The sequence below is a fragment of the Odocoileus virginianus genome, chromosome 17, assembly GCF_023699985.2.
Source record: "Odocoileus virginianus isolate 20LAN1187 ecotype Illinois chromosome 17, Ovbor_1.2, whole genome shotgun sequence".
Lineage (NCBI taxonomy): Eukaryota > Metazoa > Chordata > Mammalia > Artiodactyla > Cervidae > Odocoileus > Odocoileus virginianus.
Genome location: NC_069690.1, coordinates 36,593,792 through 36,610,630, shown reverse-complemented (window position 1 = coordinate 36,610,630; position 16,839 = coordinate 36,593,792). Strand labels below are relative to the sequence as shown.

General features: G+C 42.3%; 1 protein-coding gene across 2 annotated transcripts in view; it reads right to left on the bottom strand.

Moving 5' to 3' along the window:
• SKAP1 (src kinase associated phosphoprotein 1) overlaps positions 1-16,839 on the bottom strand; it is a 296,312-nt gene that overhangs the window by 31,052 nt on the left and 248,421 nt on the right. For both annotated transcript variants that reach the window (XM_020870783.2, XM_070479337.1), the window contains exons 5-9: positions 16,440-16,517; positions 15,408-15,491; positions 12,565-12,689; positions 10,208-10,271; positions 7,872-8,081 (exon numbers count right to left, since the gene is read on the bottom strand). In XM_020870783.2, coding sequence (XP_020726442.1) covers positions 7,872-8,081; positions 10,208-10,271; positions 12,565-12,689; positions 15,408-15,491; positions 16,440-16,517 — 561 coding nt within the window. The remainder of the gene's footprint in view (positions 1-7,871; positions 8,082-10,207; positions 10,272-12,564; positions 12,690-15,407; positions 15,492-16,439; positions 16,518-16,839) is intronic.

Here is a 16,839-nt window from a genome sequence, read left to right as displayed (position 1 = left end):
TTCAGCCTGCCTCGTTCATGAGAGTATGAGCTCCTGAGGGCAGTTGGAATGAATGGCGGGTACACAATGACTTCTAAGTCAATGCCATTATCTCACTCCATCCAAGTGTTTATAAAGTCAAAGTCACAACATGATTTCTTACCTTCATTAACCTGTTTCATCCCAGACTTTGTACTACCTGATAGCATGAGAACTGGGTCCTTATCAAGAAAGTATGGGTATCAGAATCATATTGAGCTGTTTTATACGTGAGGCAAAATGCACAGAAATATACATGCTATTCTCCTTTTCATCACTACCACCCAACACACACACACACAGAAACACACACACACACACACACACATTCAGAGAATGAATGGGACATAAAAAGCAACATTTTGAGGGTTGAATACTAGTTTCTTCTGGCCACATGTACTTTCCTTTCTCTTTTGAATCTGAGGGCACTTACCTGTCTTGATCCCCATAGTTATACCTTTAAATGGAACTTTTGAGGTGATGGCCCAGGACAGCCTCCCCTTTAAATATAAGGTTTATAGGGTAACATGAGTTATGGTATGTCAGACTAGGAGAAGTAAACTCTAAGCTCATAACTATGAAGAAACAGCATAAGAGTATGTAACACACTACAGGACATTAAAGAATTACAATTAATTTCACATATAAAATGAAATAGTTCCCCTGAAAAAAATCTAAATTAATATTGTTATTGGGATTGATACTTTGGGAAATAAATCACATTACTAACATTTAAATAGGTATATAACGTATATATATAATATAAGCCTGCCCTACAAGGTTGCACGGGAGAAAGACTCAAATCTCCTAATCTCTGTATATGACCCTGCAGCAGAGAATTTCCCACTCACTGCCTGTAGGGCTCCCCCACCTCTCCATGAGGAATAAGGATGTGAGATAATGTAGGACTGAGATCAAATATCGGAAATAGATCACATTGAAATAAATCACATTTAACATCATTCTTTGCACATTGTCTTCTTGTTATTACCTGCATTTCTTTCCTTTCTCTGCTATGATGCTTTTTCTTTTTGATGTGGGACCAATTTCGCAGGATTGAAAACATTCAAAGAAGAGTTGGTATGTCCTCCGTTTTAGAGATACCCAATAATGTGGACAGAACACAGCTCTTTTGCTGATATCAGACAACTTAATCACAAAGACCAGTAATTTGCTGTGCTTAGGCACTTTTGCAGAGAGGGTTTATTCTACCTCTGCTGTCTGTGCGCAGATGTCTCTTCCTCCCAATTCTAATCAATGTAAATTGGGTCAGATCTCCGCTGTGAATTACAAATTGGATCCGAAGTTGGAGGGTCACTGTGCCTGCTACTCCACCCCCTTCCCACCACCATTAGATGGGAAGCTACACCAAAGATCTTTTCTAAATAAATCAGACTTTATTGTAAAACTCGGCCACTGACGAGACATAACCTCATTAGCATTGATTTTAAAATAAATTATTGAAAGTGGCTTGCCTGCTCTTTGCATTTGTAAAACAGGAGAATGTAAATGTATTTGCAATGATAAAAATGAAAACTAAAACTTGAATCTTTTATCCTTTCAGGCAACATCACTTAAACCAGTCATGATACAAAAATGGAAAAAATAAAACTCTGCTTTATGCAGTTCAATTACAGAACAGATACTCTGATTTCCATTGGGCCTGTAGAGTCACCTAGAAAGAAAGCAGAATATTGGCCACAGGTCTTACATATCATTCATCACCGTTACTAAGTGCTATGGTGGTGCAAGTGAACCAGGACGCCCCAATCCCTTGTGTCTATCTAAGTCTGTCCTTCCTGGGTGGCTAAAAGCAGCCATCAGAGTAGGAGCCCAGCCACTGAAGTGAGAGGTTGGGTGCTGTGTCTCTGCGGTCTTTGAAGGAGTAAGTATGGGGACTATCACCTGGTGAAGGCAAGTGCCCTCCCTTCACAGCTAGATGTGTCTTCTCAGCATCATCCCAGTCTCAGAGTAAAAAGTAAAAGGAAAGCGTCAGTCGCTCAGTTGTGTCTGATTCTCTGAGACCCCATGGACTGTAGCCTGCCACCCTTGCCGGGATTGTCCAGGCAATAATGCTGGAGTGGGGAGCCATTCCCTTCTCCATGGGATCTTCCTGACCTGGGTCTCCTGCATCGGCAGGCGGTTTCTTTACTGTCTGAGCCACCCAGGAAGCCCCCAGCTTCAGAAGGCACCACACAAATAGCTGAAGGCTTAGTTGCTCCGTCGTGTCCGACTCTTTACAACCCCATGGACTAGAGCCCACCAAGCTCCTCTGTTCAAGGGACTTTCCAGGCAAGAATACTGGAGTGGGTTGCCATTCCCTTCTCCAGGGGATCTTCCTGACCCAGGAATCGAATCCAGGTCTTCCGCATTGCAGGCAGATTCTTTACTGTCTGAGCTACGAGGAAAGCTGAGGCGTACAATTTATCTCGGATCTGTCTGTGAAGTCAAACTGCTATCTTTCAAACTCCAAAGTCAAGAAGACTGATTATATGGCAACAAGCAAAAAAACTCTGCTCACAAAAGGGGGTTAAACAGCCAAATTTCTTTTTTTTTTTTTTCATCTGTAAGGTGGGACTTTAATTTTAAAAAGATTACTTTGAAAAAAAACTTTTTAGGCTAAAGAACTTGTTGAATTTCTGTATAAGAATATTATTAGGCTTTTTAGCATGACATCTACTAAAATACATCTTCATTTAAGGAGGAATTAAAATTTATGTGCTGCTCAACTTTAAACAGTAATAGATTATAATGGTTCTTGCTCCTAACAGCGCATATGGGAACCCAACCTTACACAGGCTTTAAACAAATTAACCTCTAAAGATTACTGTCCACTTATTACATTAAATGCTCTACTTGATTCCCAAATATTTCATTTCAACTGGGAAAACAGTTGAGGAAGATTCTGTTAACTGTGTGAATGTGTAAGAGAACCATGGGGTATCACAAATGAGCATCGGTATCCAGAGAGTTGACTTCAATCAACACTCTTGGCACAATGTCAGGGACACTAATGAGAGGCTGAGAGGAACAGGACACTGACTCCACTGTGGGGACCCCGAGAGGAGCCAGCTTCCTGTGACGCCTAGCTCCTTTCTGAAGTGCTGCTCTGACATCGGTTGAACTGGGAATAGAATTTTTAAAATGACTAGATAAGAAAGAGGGAGGTCACTTCTCTCAAGTAAAGCAAAGTGACAGAAGCTTTAAAAATGCCAAATGTATCAATGTGCAACCAGATGTCAAGGTGTTCTGGTGACAGATGTAGCAGAAATGCAGATAACCTCGAAGTGCAAAGGGAACAGGCAAAAAATGGAAATAGAAACCACTCCACAGAATGCATAGATATGTTATAAATCCATGGATGCTACAGCACCTCTTCAAACAACATGGCAAATAGGAGCATAATGCTAATAGCACATTTAATTCTCTGTTGTATAGCTGGTAATCCCAACTGTTACCTCAAAATATTTGCATCCTATCTCCATGGTAGGATCTTGAGTACTAGATATTAAACTCAATTTTTGCTAACTGCAACACTTGGAATACACTAAATTTCAAAAATCATACTTGAGCACCTACTAATTGGAGGAGAAAAACCTAAATACAAATCCCTGACGCAGAGCTCAGCTGCAGCTGCATCTCTGGGGGGCTGCCACTGAGGGGACTCAGAGGGGCCCCAGTCACAGGCTGGGGGCGGGGATCCGAAGTAGAAGAAAATACACGGTTCCAGTTTTGGTGCTGGTCAGAAGTAGGTTTGTCTGGAGCCAGGGGTGCACAGGACTGAGGGGAAGAGAAGGCCAAGAAGCTCGGAAGGGGCCTGATGGCAGCTTTGATTCTTTGATGTGCCCCTCATGGAACCCTGCTTTTCCATGAAATTGGAACTTGTTTCTTCACAAACTTCGTACTTTTGGTGTCTGCTTTTCTTCTTTCCTTAGACTTCTTGCTATCATCATTCCCCCTTTCTGTGGGTCTGGACAATTGTATGGGGGAAAAATAATTCCACAGAATGGATTCCATTTGTCTCAAATGAAAAAAACCCAGTTATCTGCTTTATTATAAAGCGATCTGGTTTCCGGGTCTATAATGACCCTCCAGGGCAGTGCAGGCAGCTTCAGAATGTGCAGACATTCCCAGGGAAGGCGCTTTGCCTCTCCATGTGCTCTCCTGAAATCTCTTTAGACAACACGGCCAGATTCTGTTGCTACTGCAGCTGCTGCGAGGCCTCAGTTACAGCTCTCAGTGGTCTCAGGTGCCTTGCTGGATTCCAGGCTCAAGGCCCCAGACAGAGAGAAACCTGATTAAAAACTGTCCTTTTATGGAATCTGGAATCATGAAACTGCGCCTGTGCTAGACTGCGAAATAATTTTGGGGAGGGGTGAAAGAGGGTTCAGAAAAGCCTTTCATTTTCCACATATTGCTTTAGTATTTCTTTGTTGGTAGTTCCCTACAGTTTAATCTACTGCAAATGAGATCTTTAAAATCAAGGGCTCCCATATTCTTAACATGGATGTTCAGAAATCCCAGTAGATAACAATCCTGAAACCATATTATCTAGGACTCACATTGTGGTCTTGGGCTGAAAACCTCAAGTGCTCTGGCTTTCCCTCAAGGGAAGGAGAGTGCTAGCAATGTAGCAAATGCTAATTATCCCATGATTAATGTGATGTAGTGCATTTAATTTGATGATCCATACACTATTTTGATTAGGAAAAAACATTTTTGTATTGACTTGGTATATGTTACAGGCACTTTTCTTTCAAAACTAGGAAGTCCATCAAAATTATATTCTGGAAGGGAGGAGATCTCACTTACACAGCCTTCCCCATAGAGACAGTGAGGCTGGTGTAGGTCCCATCCCAAAGAGGAAGGAGAAGCAGATATTCTCTACAAAGCATATTTACCTGTTACCGTGAGACATGTCTTAGAGGCCCAAGTCATTCGACTATTGATGAGTGTGCAACATTAGCACAATCCCACCTTACTGTCAATTGTCCCTCCACCCAGCACCTGTCTTCGCAGTAAAAATGGGCCTGAGCAGAAGGTGCGAGCCACTTTCCATCTGCTTGGGATTTTCAGTTTCACCTGCTTCACACGTATCACTGAAAATGTCCAACCGGACTGTCTCTGGTTTGGTTGGAGGAGATGGGGAATGAACTGATTCCTAGGATTCTTCAAAGAGGCAACACTTTCTGTTTAAATGCCACCAAATGGAGAACAGCCAGCATTTCCTGAACGCTGCCTGTATGCCAGGGCTCTCAGTGCTTTATGCATTCTGTTCCAGGCTTCTCAGGCATCCTTTGTGACAGCTACTACTGTTATTCCCATTTTACAGCTGGCAAAACCACACCTGAGAAACAGGGCAGATAACTTGCTCAAGGCCTTACAGCTGGCAGATGGCAGAGCAGGTCCATCCCGACCCAGAGCCAGCGCTGTCACTGTGACATCATGCTGTGTCTCACATCACTGCTCAGGGGGTGGTCTTCTGAGATGAGTGTCAGGCTCCCTCACATCCTCTCTCAATTCCTCCAAGACAGGGAGGGTGGCACAGGCAAAACTAACAGCAATCTGAGAAGCAACAAGCTGAGTAGCACAGACAGGAAGCTGGCTGATGGAGACTTGTGTCTGAAATAATTGCATCATAATAAAATGCCAATATATCCCAACTTCAATGCAGTCTCTAAAAACTGTGATAGATAGAAGCTTTTGGGAAAGAACCTGTTGGCTGGGAACAGCCCTGTCCTTTAGAAAATAAACCAGCAAGTTGGCTGCTGTTGCCCTAATCTGGAAAGAGACCCTTGTTTTCCTGTGATGTGGCCTTCCTCACTTCTGAGGGGCAGTTGATGTAAGCACAGCGTAAGTGGCTTTCCTCAAGAAAGGAGACCAGTCTCCATGCCCTGGGAGTCCACTCCAATATCCAAACTGGCACAAGCTTTGTCACACTGGGCGGTGCCACGATGGCTGAGGGTAGGGTTTGAAGGGGCGTGGGAAGGATGGTTGCTAAGAAACCAGTCACATATTCAGCAACCCACCTGGGGCTAGGTTTTATTTTCTGAGACATCTTTCCCTTTACTCTCCTTTGCTCTGTGTGTCTGAGCATCAGCTCCTTTCTCCCTGCTCCTTTGAGAAGTAAACACGGGCACGAGCAACCCTTCTTTGCTCCACAGAAGGCTGAGTGGCTCTGTGAGGTTTTCCCAGAGCACTCTTACACAGCTGTGACCTCAAGTGGAGTGTTACCTGGATATCTCCCCCAACCTGGACAGCAGCAAGTGGAATGTGAGCTCATCAGAAACCTCTGGCCAAGCTGGGGAATACATCTCCTTTTAGGGGTTGTTGTGATTTAGATCCATTTCTGCACCCTGCTGTTGCAATGGAGCAGACTGTGAAAGGGAAGATTCTCAGAGGAGCTGTGTTTTAATGTAGCAATTTGATTCAATTTTCCACTCTATAAAATTACCCATCACTGCTCGTTGCTTTCTAACAGACACCTTCACTCTTAATTTAACAATCCTATCGAATTCTGCCAGGGAAATTGGAAAAATTTATCACCTGTGAAATTTTATTTTCCTTTGGTTGTATCTGTTTTTGTAAAACTTCATTAACGACGATGACTTGCTGAGGAAATTATCATTTTTTTTTTTTTAACTTCAGACACAAGAAATGGCTCGACCTCAACCAAGATATCATTTGCATAATAAAACACAACAAAAAGACTGGGGAAGTCGGGGACTAGCAGAGGCTGGAAGTGCTGGGAGAAGAAGCAGGCTCTTCTTGTCGTGGGTTGGTGACTGAGTGTGTGAGGTCCCAGTCAGGAGGAAAGGTGAAGCCACAGCCCTGCAACTCAGGAAGCAATGACGCGGCTTCTCCCCAAGGGAGAGAGGAACGTGGTATTGACAGGACTGAACCCTTCTTAGGGAGCCTTGAAATGTCAGTTGCTTACTAACAATATTTTTAGCAACCAGCCCTGACTTCTGGGGCCTGAGTGTTAGGTTCACCTCAGCTCCTAGGTTCATCTGGGACTGAGGTTTAAATTGCTATAAATTTAGACTTAACTTGGATTTCTCAGTAGAGCACTGAACTCCTGGCAAATTTCCACAGGAGCGATCTTTCTGAATGGACTTGAAGACTCAGCGTTCCTGTGGTCTAACTACCTCACAATTAAAAGGCTCAGGCTTCATTTTTTGCACAGTCTGACCCCCACTGTGCTCTGCACTGTTTAGCAGCTGCTGTTACCCACACAGGAAGTGGTTGGGCGGGAGCAGTGATGACTACACAATTTTTGAGATGCTGGTTATCATGCCTTCGGAAAAAAAAGAAATAAGTACAGTAGACCTGGTGTAATGGTGGGCAGAGGACACACGTTAGGTCTATTAGCAAGAGATGTGATTTGATTTGTGGTATATCTGGACTAGGCAAGGGTGAACTGTGCTCTGTCAAGGCTTTACTGTGTTACTGAAAAGGCTTGTCGGCGTTTATATTTCTGCAGTCTTTTCATATCCTTCATCATTTGAGGTGACTTTCCATTATCCTCACAATTACACAGAAAAGAAGTTCAAACTAGACAGTTTTGATGAAACTCATGGTAAACCTATGAGAACCAGCATGAGTATTCTTGACTCTTGAACCTGTTGATGTTTGTAATAAATTACTTCACGTGCAGAGATAAAAGACACTCCCCATCCCCATCAACCCATCTTGACCCCAGGGCAGGGCTTCTGTGCTGGGAATCACGGAAGGTTCCTTGCAGTGCCTCCATCAGAGGTTTGGCTCCCTCTGGAGCTGTCCAAGTTATATTCTTCTACCAGGTCTAGAGTCTCTAAACTAGAGGAAGGTAATTAGAAGACGAAATGTCTCACCTGGTAAGAGTTCATAAATATCTTCTTCTTTCTCCCCCATCAGCTCTTTGAGCCCCACGCTCCCAGGCAAGATAATGGGTCTGCTTTGGGAACCAGAATTTGAGGAGTCAAAACCATCGATATCATCGTACATCTCTTCTTCTTCCTCTTTCTCCTCTTCTTCCTCCTCCTCTTCCTCCTCTTCATATGGAATGGTTAAGGAGCTCAGGTCTGTCAGGGCAGAGATGAGAATGAATCAAGATAGGATGAGAAGGAGAAGGACAAGGCAGGGAAGGAAAGAGGGAGAAGGAGGAGGAGGGATGAGAATAAAACACGTCAAAAGAAAATGAAACACCAGGTTAAGTGCTGTTATTTCTAGTGCGGGACTTGGTGGCAGGAAATCTACAGAAAAGGCCAGACTAGCACTGCATCAGGTTTAAACCATCAACATAAATCCTTCCTTGCAATAAAACTTGATCAGGATGAAGCAGCCCTGAAAAGTATGGGTGTGTGAGAGCACATGAGGTGAAGGGAAGAGAATAGGCCAGAAGAGGAAATGCCAGCGTGCTTCGCGCTGCTTGTCAAGTGGAAAACTGGGAGGGTGAGTGATGGCCTAGGTTCTCCGGGGCGCACGGAGCCTGGGAACGATGGTGGCTTCCATAGGATACCTGAGCTGTCGCAAGCTCATTCATCTCCCCCATGGTCTCACTGCAGAATTTCCGAGAGGTGTGCTTGTAAAGAGAAAAGTGGGCAAAAGTGGAAGAGGAAGAGAAAGTGGATGTGGAAAAATATAACGGTAATACAGGACCAGAAGGAATGGCTGAGCGATGTGGTTCCCATGTCCTTTTGCAACTGTGCAGTCTGGCTGACCTTAAAATGGGTCACCACAGAGAGGATGTTGAGCCTTACAGCACTGGGGGGCACAGGGCAGGAGAGGGAGGGTGCTTCCTTATTTTAATGGGGAACTGGGAAGGTTCATTCTCTGAGGCGCAGTACAGAGTGCTCTCTGAAACCCTGCGGAGGGGCCCCTGCAGGGCGGGCGAGAGCAAGCAGGGTGCTCTGGGGAAGAAAGAACAGAGAGACATCCGACGCTCATTTCGAAATACAGTAAAACTGTTTGGCTTGATTAGGCTTTTAATCAAGATTTTGCAACTATTTTCATCTGAATTCTGGTGCCACCTCATATGAGGAAGGGATCAAAGACACATCTGTGGCTTAAACCATATGTTATTATTTTGTTTGTTTTAAAATAAAATGGAATGAATAATTTCTTCAATGTGGGATTCTGAAAGTACCACAGGGTACAGCTCAATAAAGCTGCTTGGAGTTTTATTGAGGTTTACACACTTAGGGGTATATTACACGCATAAATCCAAGGCACCTAGATGAGAGCGTACCCTGTAGTCTCACCATCAGTGTTCATGTTTGCCTAGTTCTAGTCTATTATACGTGACGCTCTTGGTAGATGCAATAGTTTGTTCCTGTGATAGTAAAGGCATAAACTGAGTAAAGGAGGCAATTGTAATTAAAGCTCTGGTGCTTCCTTCTTTTTTATCCACAATAAAATCTTATAGCAGAATTTAAAAAACTAGATGAGAAGGCTTGGTGTTTTAAGTTGATGTTCTTCTCCCTAGGTCTTGGGTCACGTATGAAGTTGGTGCTTCTGCCTTTCTGCAGAGGCAGGGTCCTGCCATGAGGTACGTGTACCATCAAGAGGGTTATCAATGTCAGGTGACAGACTCTTGGCTGACTGCTCCTACCTGCTGGGCCCCTCCCAGACAAGGCTGCCTGGGCCCCTGTCACTGCTGTGCCTACAGGATGGCCAGCAGAGGGTACTCTAAGAGCAGGCATTTGACATCCTCAGGCAGGAGTCTTCCCAGTCAAAGTAAAGAACATTTGATTGTGGTTTGCGAACAGCAATTTGTTTTTTGTGTCCAATGTTCTTAAAGGCCACCTAGATGAGTTTAGATTTCTACTTGACTAAAACTGGAAGATTCTGAACCTAAACCACATCTAGATGACTTTGGTATCCTGTATTTCTTTTCCAGAATATAAGGGGTTACGAGACACTGAATTGAGCGGAGCTGGTTTTTAGCATCTCTTTTCTGGTGATTATAAATATTACAGACTTGCCTGTAGGTAGGTGGAAGAACTAGAATGATACTAGAGGTCACCTCCAGGTTGATGGTTTCTTTTCCTTCTGAATCACATATGGTACTATTTGTTGTTATCATGTGAAAGATAAGATAGGGAGAATGGGCAGATAAAAATATATTGAAGCCCATGGATTATAGTTATGCAATACAACTTGAATTGAAAATGGACTGAAATACTGTTTTTGTAATAATGATACTTACCCTTTAACAAGAAACCTATTTGATCCACCCAGTCTCTGGCTTCAGCTGGACTAGAAGCTGTAAACTAGAGAAAAATTAGTGAATTAGTGTATCACTTCCACTAAAATTTCTGTGAATCCTTTAGGGAGGTTCAAGGGGAGGAATATTACGAGCTGAACTGCAGAGTCAAGTAGAATGCTCAGAATTCTCATTAATTCTCAGATTCCTGAGAATTAACATTTAGAACAAAGATCAAAATCCCACTCAAAGTGATTTTTCTCCTTCAGTAACTTTGCATACCCAAAGTTGACAGCTGGATTTGAATCCAGATTTCATGTTCATGTGCATTCATTCATTTGATTACCCATTCATTCATCAGGCATTTATTGAGAACAGTTTACAGAGAAAAAGGCAAACCCAAATTCCTGACTTCAGATCAACATGTCAGTTTTGGAGACGGCACACACGTGACAAGGGACACTACGAAGCAACTGCGTTTGCAAACAGCTGGATGTTGAGAGAAGACAGGGAGCACATCATCACCCATGGTAAGCCAGGGAGGCTCGCTGAAGTAACACTGTTTGGGTTGAATTTTTAAAGAGAGTTGGTGGAAACTGGTGGAGGGAGCTGAACATTTCAGGTAGGGAGAACCAGCCACCAAAGATTAGAAATGAGACCATCAAGTATAGGGAAGGTAGGCAGATCAGCTTGACTGGAGAACAGTAACAGATGAAGCTGGAGAACTGAGGGTCAAAGAAGAACTGATGAAAAGGCTTTGAGTATGAGGAATTCAGATTTCAAGGGCAGGCGGTACAGATGAAGCCACTGTAAATTCTAGCAAAAGGAGAGGGAGATTCTGTCAGTTGTGAGTAGGACAGACTGAAATAGGGAGAAATTAGAGACAGATCAACTGGAAGGCTACTTAACTAGTCCTCTGAATGAAGTGACAGGGACTTACCTATTGTGATGGCTGAAGAAATAAATCAGAAGGAAAAGATCCAAAGGATATTGTAGAGGAAGAATCCACAGACTATAGTAATGACTTGGATTCAATGGGCCAAAGAAAAGAAGTAAATAAACTCTACATCCTGATTCACAAACAGGCCAATCAAGTATCAGGCTTTAGTAATTTCTTATTTTAAATGAATCAACTTGAAATGACTGTTCCTGAAAAACATTTTTATTATCTGGTCATTAGGTAAGATAAAAACATGTGCTGTATAAGAAACCTAGATTCCTGCTTAAAACTTATTAATAAATATTGTCATTCTTGATTTCTTAAAAACACTTGTCTATAAAAATGACTAGGAAAATTGTTTTAGATATATAAATTTTTATCTGGGCCTTGCAAATCCGAACTTACTAATAAAAATAGATTTATAAAAAAATTCATAGAAAAGTTTGGTTTAAATTAAAAAGTTTTTTTTTGAAATTACATAATTAAAACCTAGGTCATTTTTACAAAATACGGGCTAGGATATTGTAGAAACATGAAAGGATGAGTGCTGAGAAAGACTTGAAGGGTCAAAGGGTTACATAAGCGGTTAACATTAACCTTAGCATGGCTTTTCTCTTTTTCTTAAGTTAGCTAAAGTTTTTCTAAATTGTTTTAGTAAAACTGTGATAAAAGTAGCCAACAAGGAGGAAACAATATGTGTATACACACACACAATATATGTATTCAATGTAAAAGTATATTTTTGGTGAAAAATCACTATATTCCCATATTCAGACTATTTTTGGCCTTTTAAATTTTATAATTCATTACCTATTATATAAAAATATATAAAAATGAACACAGTGAAGACTGTCTCTCTCACCCCCATTCAAGTCCTCTAGTTCCTTAGTAGTCACTATTATTACTCAGTACTCATTGCTTCTAGTATCTTAGAAATCTTTCCAGAGATATGCAGTGCATCTACACACAGGAAGATTATTTTGGAAAGCAAGATGAATATGTGAAAACGAATTATTTCTTCACCGTACAGTCAGATTTCTCTTTTTCTGGATTTCATAAAAGGAAGTGAAGATAATCAGTTGAAAAAGAAAGACAGTGGAAATTAAAGCCAAGGAATTAGAGACTCTGAATAAAGAACTGGGTTGTGTGCTGCAATAGACAAGACTTTCACCTACAGAATGAGACTGAGAAGGGAAGGGATGAAGAGACAGAAGCCCAGCAAAGGCAGGATCTAGGATGAATGTGGCAATAGAAGGGTGGGCACGACACAGCGAAGGTGAGGACGTGTCAAGAAAGAAGGTCTTGGTAAGAAACGACAGGTGACAAAGGATGGCATCCAGCATCACAACCACAGCTCACACGCACCAGGGAACGAAACTGCGACACTAATGAGGATCTCCATCTCCTCGGCTCATCCTACCTCATAGCTGCGCCTATCCTGGGAGGTCAGCTCAAAGCAGGATTCTTTCTTGGAATCTTTTCGCAGGTAGGGGGCCATCCGTACACTGTAGCCCTTAATGAGGAAGATTCCTTTGGGCTGCTTGCCTGCAAGACAGGAAAGCTTCCTTTATCTCTAGAGAGATGCAACCGCCAAGGGAGGGCATCTTCTCTGGATGTAAAATAGAAGCACAGAAACAGCTGTTACCTCCCTGAGGAACCACAATAGTCGAGGAAGGGTTATTAGAGAAGCTTAAGAAGAGGCTACTGTGACAGCCAGGCAGAGATCACTGCCAAGCTAGGGAATGCAACGTGAAAGATTATTTTGCCAAAAGAGTACAGCAGAGACAGAGAATTTATCAGAATGTTAAGAGATCTATAATGAGAGAAAGAAGAAATTATTACAGCGGGGAGAGTATGGCTGTACACACGAGGCTCTTGAAGGCTGTTATAGAGCTGAAATGTTATCATCAGGGCCAGCCGAGCATGTGCGAGGGGAGGGACAGCAGCCCAAGGGGCATCGTAAGTCCGGGTTCTCCTCCTACGTCCTGCGTAGCATGTGGGCTAGACTTCTCTTCCTCTCCTGCTGGTCAGGTGGAAGCTCATGCTAGGGGAAGAGTAATTAAAACTCAGTGTTTTATCCCCCTTGCAAGCAGTCAGATTGGGAAGCAGCAGACTACTGTTGAGTGTCATTAGATGATGAAGAAGGGAGTATAAAAGGAAAAGGACCCTAAGTGTCACTCTCTTAAAAAAAAATTAGAAACAGAAAAAGAGGGGGTGGTTCCCAATGATTTTGTGTCCTTGTGGTGTGGTTCAGAACTTGTAGAAGAACAGAACCACAGTGTCTGAGTGATGCTTCCTGTCCTGTAGAATGAATTTCTTTCTTTGGGCCGCCCCTCACAGCATGTGGTTCCCTGACGAGGTTTTCAACCCATGCCCCCTTGCACTGGAAGTATGGAGTCTTGACCACGGGGCTACCAGGGAAGTCCCTAGAATGAATTACTTTTTGATGATGATGATGAGAGGGATGGCAGTGGGAAGAAAATAGTTACAGAAAAGTAAAAGAATCTGTCCTCACCTGGTTGAGCTAAAAGAAATACACAAACACTCTATACTTACTAAGAAAATGTCTTGGGCACAATAAGAAGTAACTGGCAAGAAGGGAGCCATGCAATAGTGCTTTTTGACACCAGAATCTTTTTTGTTAAAGTATCTCTCCTTGTTCTAACTGGCCACTAAAATGTTTTGTTGTTCTTTGGTCACCAGATTTTATTTCACTCTGATGGCAAAATGGTCAATAAAAGTCTCCAAGCCTCTCGCTCTTGCTCTCCCTCCTCACCTTGAGTGGGAAGGATTCTGAATGAATGAACGTGATACCTGGTTTTATATCCAGATATACCAACCACATATTTAAATGTAAGGGAAATGATAAACATTTTACCAAGGACACATATGTTACATTAGTTTGAAGTTTCAAAATAAGAAAATAAAACCTGGCTGGCCTAGAATTCAGGGGAGAAACTTTAGTTGCTGGATTTGAGAGTGGGCTAGGGGCTGGAAGGATGCAGGGGGCTTATTATTCAGGTTTTGAGTTATGCTGCTATCATTTCCAAGTACACCTCACACTTTACCCATATATGGGAAAGGCTCTGAGGAATCGTGATGGTGAACCCAAGATGAAGGTTAGTGATAACTGTTTCAGGCAGAGAGGCAGAGTGAGGTAATTGCCTTGAAGCCCAAGATCTAATCTGTAGGATTCCACGTCACTTAGCAAAGCTGTTCTTTCTGCTACCTTTGAGCCAAAGGTGCTGGAAGTCCAAGGGCAACTCTGTAAGTATCTGACTATTCCCTTGACTAGCTATCCAGGCTTTGGGAGAGGAATAAGTCCAGGAAAGAAGAAAGAGAGGAGAAACAGAAAATTACTGAAAGGACAATAAAGGATTTACTTTGGATCAATGGCCTTTGTAAGGTGGTAGAACTCAAAGAAATCCAAGCAAGATTGCTACTTTATCTTCCTCTTGCATTGCAGCATTACTCCTGCGGCAGTCTATCTGGCAGGAATTCCCTATTTCAAAGTTTGCATTCACCAACAGTGATAACTTTTGGCTTGTAGTTATTTGTAGCTCCTCTGGTTTGTGCTTATATCCTCTATTCCTTCTCATGAACTAAGCAAGAGTGTTAAGCCAGGATGGGAGGTCTTTTAGGGATAGCTCATGAGTGTTGTGGTTGATTGAGTCAGTGGTGGCTCATAAGAAGCTGCTTCTGGCTTGGGTCAACACTTTGCTGCTGCTGCCATCTGGCTGAAGGGTGTTTCTCAGGCACAGCAACTCTTGGGGTCTCGACACTCCATGGCTCTAGGGATGTCCATTGGATTACATCCCAGGAGCCAGTAAGATAAAGTTTGAAGCATGCTCTTAGAGAGTTCGTACTCAAAGATTATATTTCTGGGCTGTTGGTAAGCTGCTAAAATCCTTCTCAGAATTATTATTTTTCAATATTTAACCTATATTATTAATGCCTATAAAGTGTTTGGGGTTCTTTTTTAACAAATGCCAAGGCATTTGACCTCGATGATATGTTATTAGTCATAAGGTAGCCTTTTGATATGCTGACCACACTACCCTAGTGCTTAAAGGGGCTATAATTTCTAAATTGGTATGAGTTTTTGGTGATGAGCAAGGTATTATTTAGCCAAGCTTCTTTCCCAAGCATGTCTCTATATGGGTGTTAGTTAAGGACTACTAAGTTTAAATCTAAGTGCTTGAGAATTTACGAAGTGCTTGCATCCAGGAGTGAGAAGCTGCTGTGCAAATGAAGAACACTTACTTTTCTCATTAGCATAGTAGTAGAAGAGGCCTCTGCTGACAACACACCATCGCTTCTGCCACTCTGATCCAAAGAAACTATGATCTAAACAGAGGAGCAGTAAGGGACATAAATTCAGGTAACTACAGTCACTGAAGAGTCCGTAAAATCCAACAATACACAGTCCAGTGTGTTATTGTTTTATTTTCCAGGTTAATGGACTGTAAAACCCTCCCTTTCACTCCCACAGGTTATCCCATATTGACTCAGAGTGCAGAGGACTCACTCAGTTAAAGGCCCAAGTTCTAAACAGGTTTTCCTTGCTCTGACCTCAGCTGTTTCTCTACATTTTCTTTATCTTTCAGGTTCTATTCTCATCCTGTAGTTATAAAATTCTCCACATCTCCAGATCTTTATGTGCCATTGCCTTTTCAGTTCACTTCAGTCGCTCAGTTGTGTCTGACTCTTTGCGACCCCATGAACTGCAGCATGCCAGGCCTCCCTGTCCATCACCAACTCCCGGAGTCCACCCAAACCCATGTCCATGACACTCTAGGCCATGGGCATGAGCAAGGCTTTCTTTGTACTAAGCCAATATGCCTGAGTGTTAAACCTGGTACTCCAACCCTACTATCCTAATTAAAGAGTGAGAGCTGAAGATTCGGACTTGTCTGAAACTTGAAAGTGGGCTGCTCCACATATGATATAAAAATTACACTTGAGGCAACACAGTTTCACTCTTTATGGGTGCACACTGAGAGATGAGAACAAGAATACAGTCATTCATTTATTCATTCAACAAGTAATTACTAAGCAGGTGTACCAGGTGAGCAAGACAAAAACCAATCCCTGTCCTGGTGAAGTGGAGATTTGGGGCCAGGTCTTTCCAGCCTACACACAGATACCAGACTTTTCTTTTTTTCCTTTCCTCTTGCCTTATACCTGCCTAGTATAGTAGTGGGCATAGAGAATGCATTCCCTATGATGGCCCTCTTTTTCCTCATTTCCATTCTCTTCTTGGAATATTCTGAGATCTGGGGGTCTAATCAGTACCTTTGCTTTTCTTCTCTAAGTATCCTTGCTTGATGATATTATCAAGCTCTTGAGCTCCTCTTTCGATGTCTTCCATTCCTAAAAGGAATAAGAGCAAGATGTTTTGTTGAAATCTGACAGAATTTTCATTGATTTGGGCTACTTGAGATAATCTACATTAATGAAGAGATGCAGACAGGCTATTGCTTAAATATGATACAGAATAAAACAATTTCTAGATGACTGGAGGGGAGTAAATTTTCTTTCTTTCTAATTATATCTAATGCTGAGATTGCTTAAAATGTCTTAAACATAATATTAGTCTGTACAAGGGAGGTTGTTTAAATGTGCACTGATTGGTAAGAAAAAGGACTCCAAAAAACTAAGAATTTGCTTAACTAAACACACACTCACCTTTTTC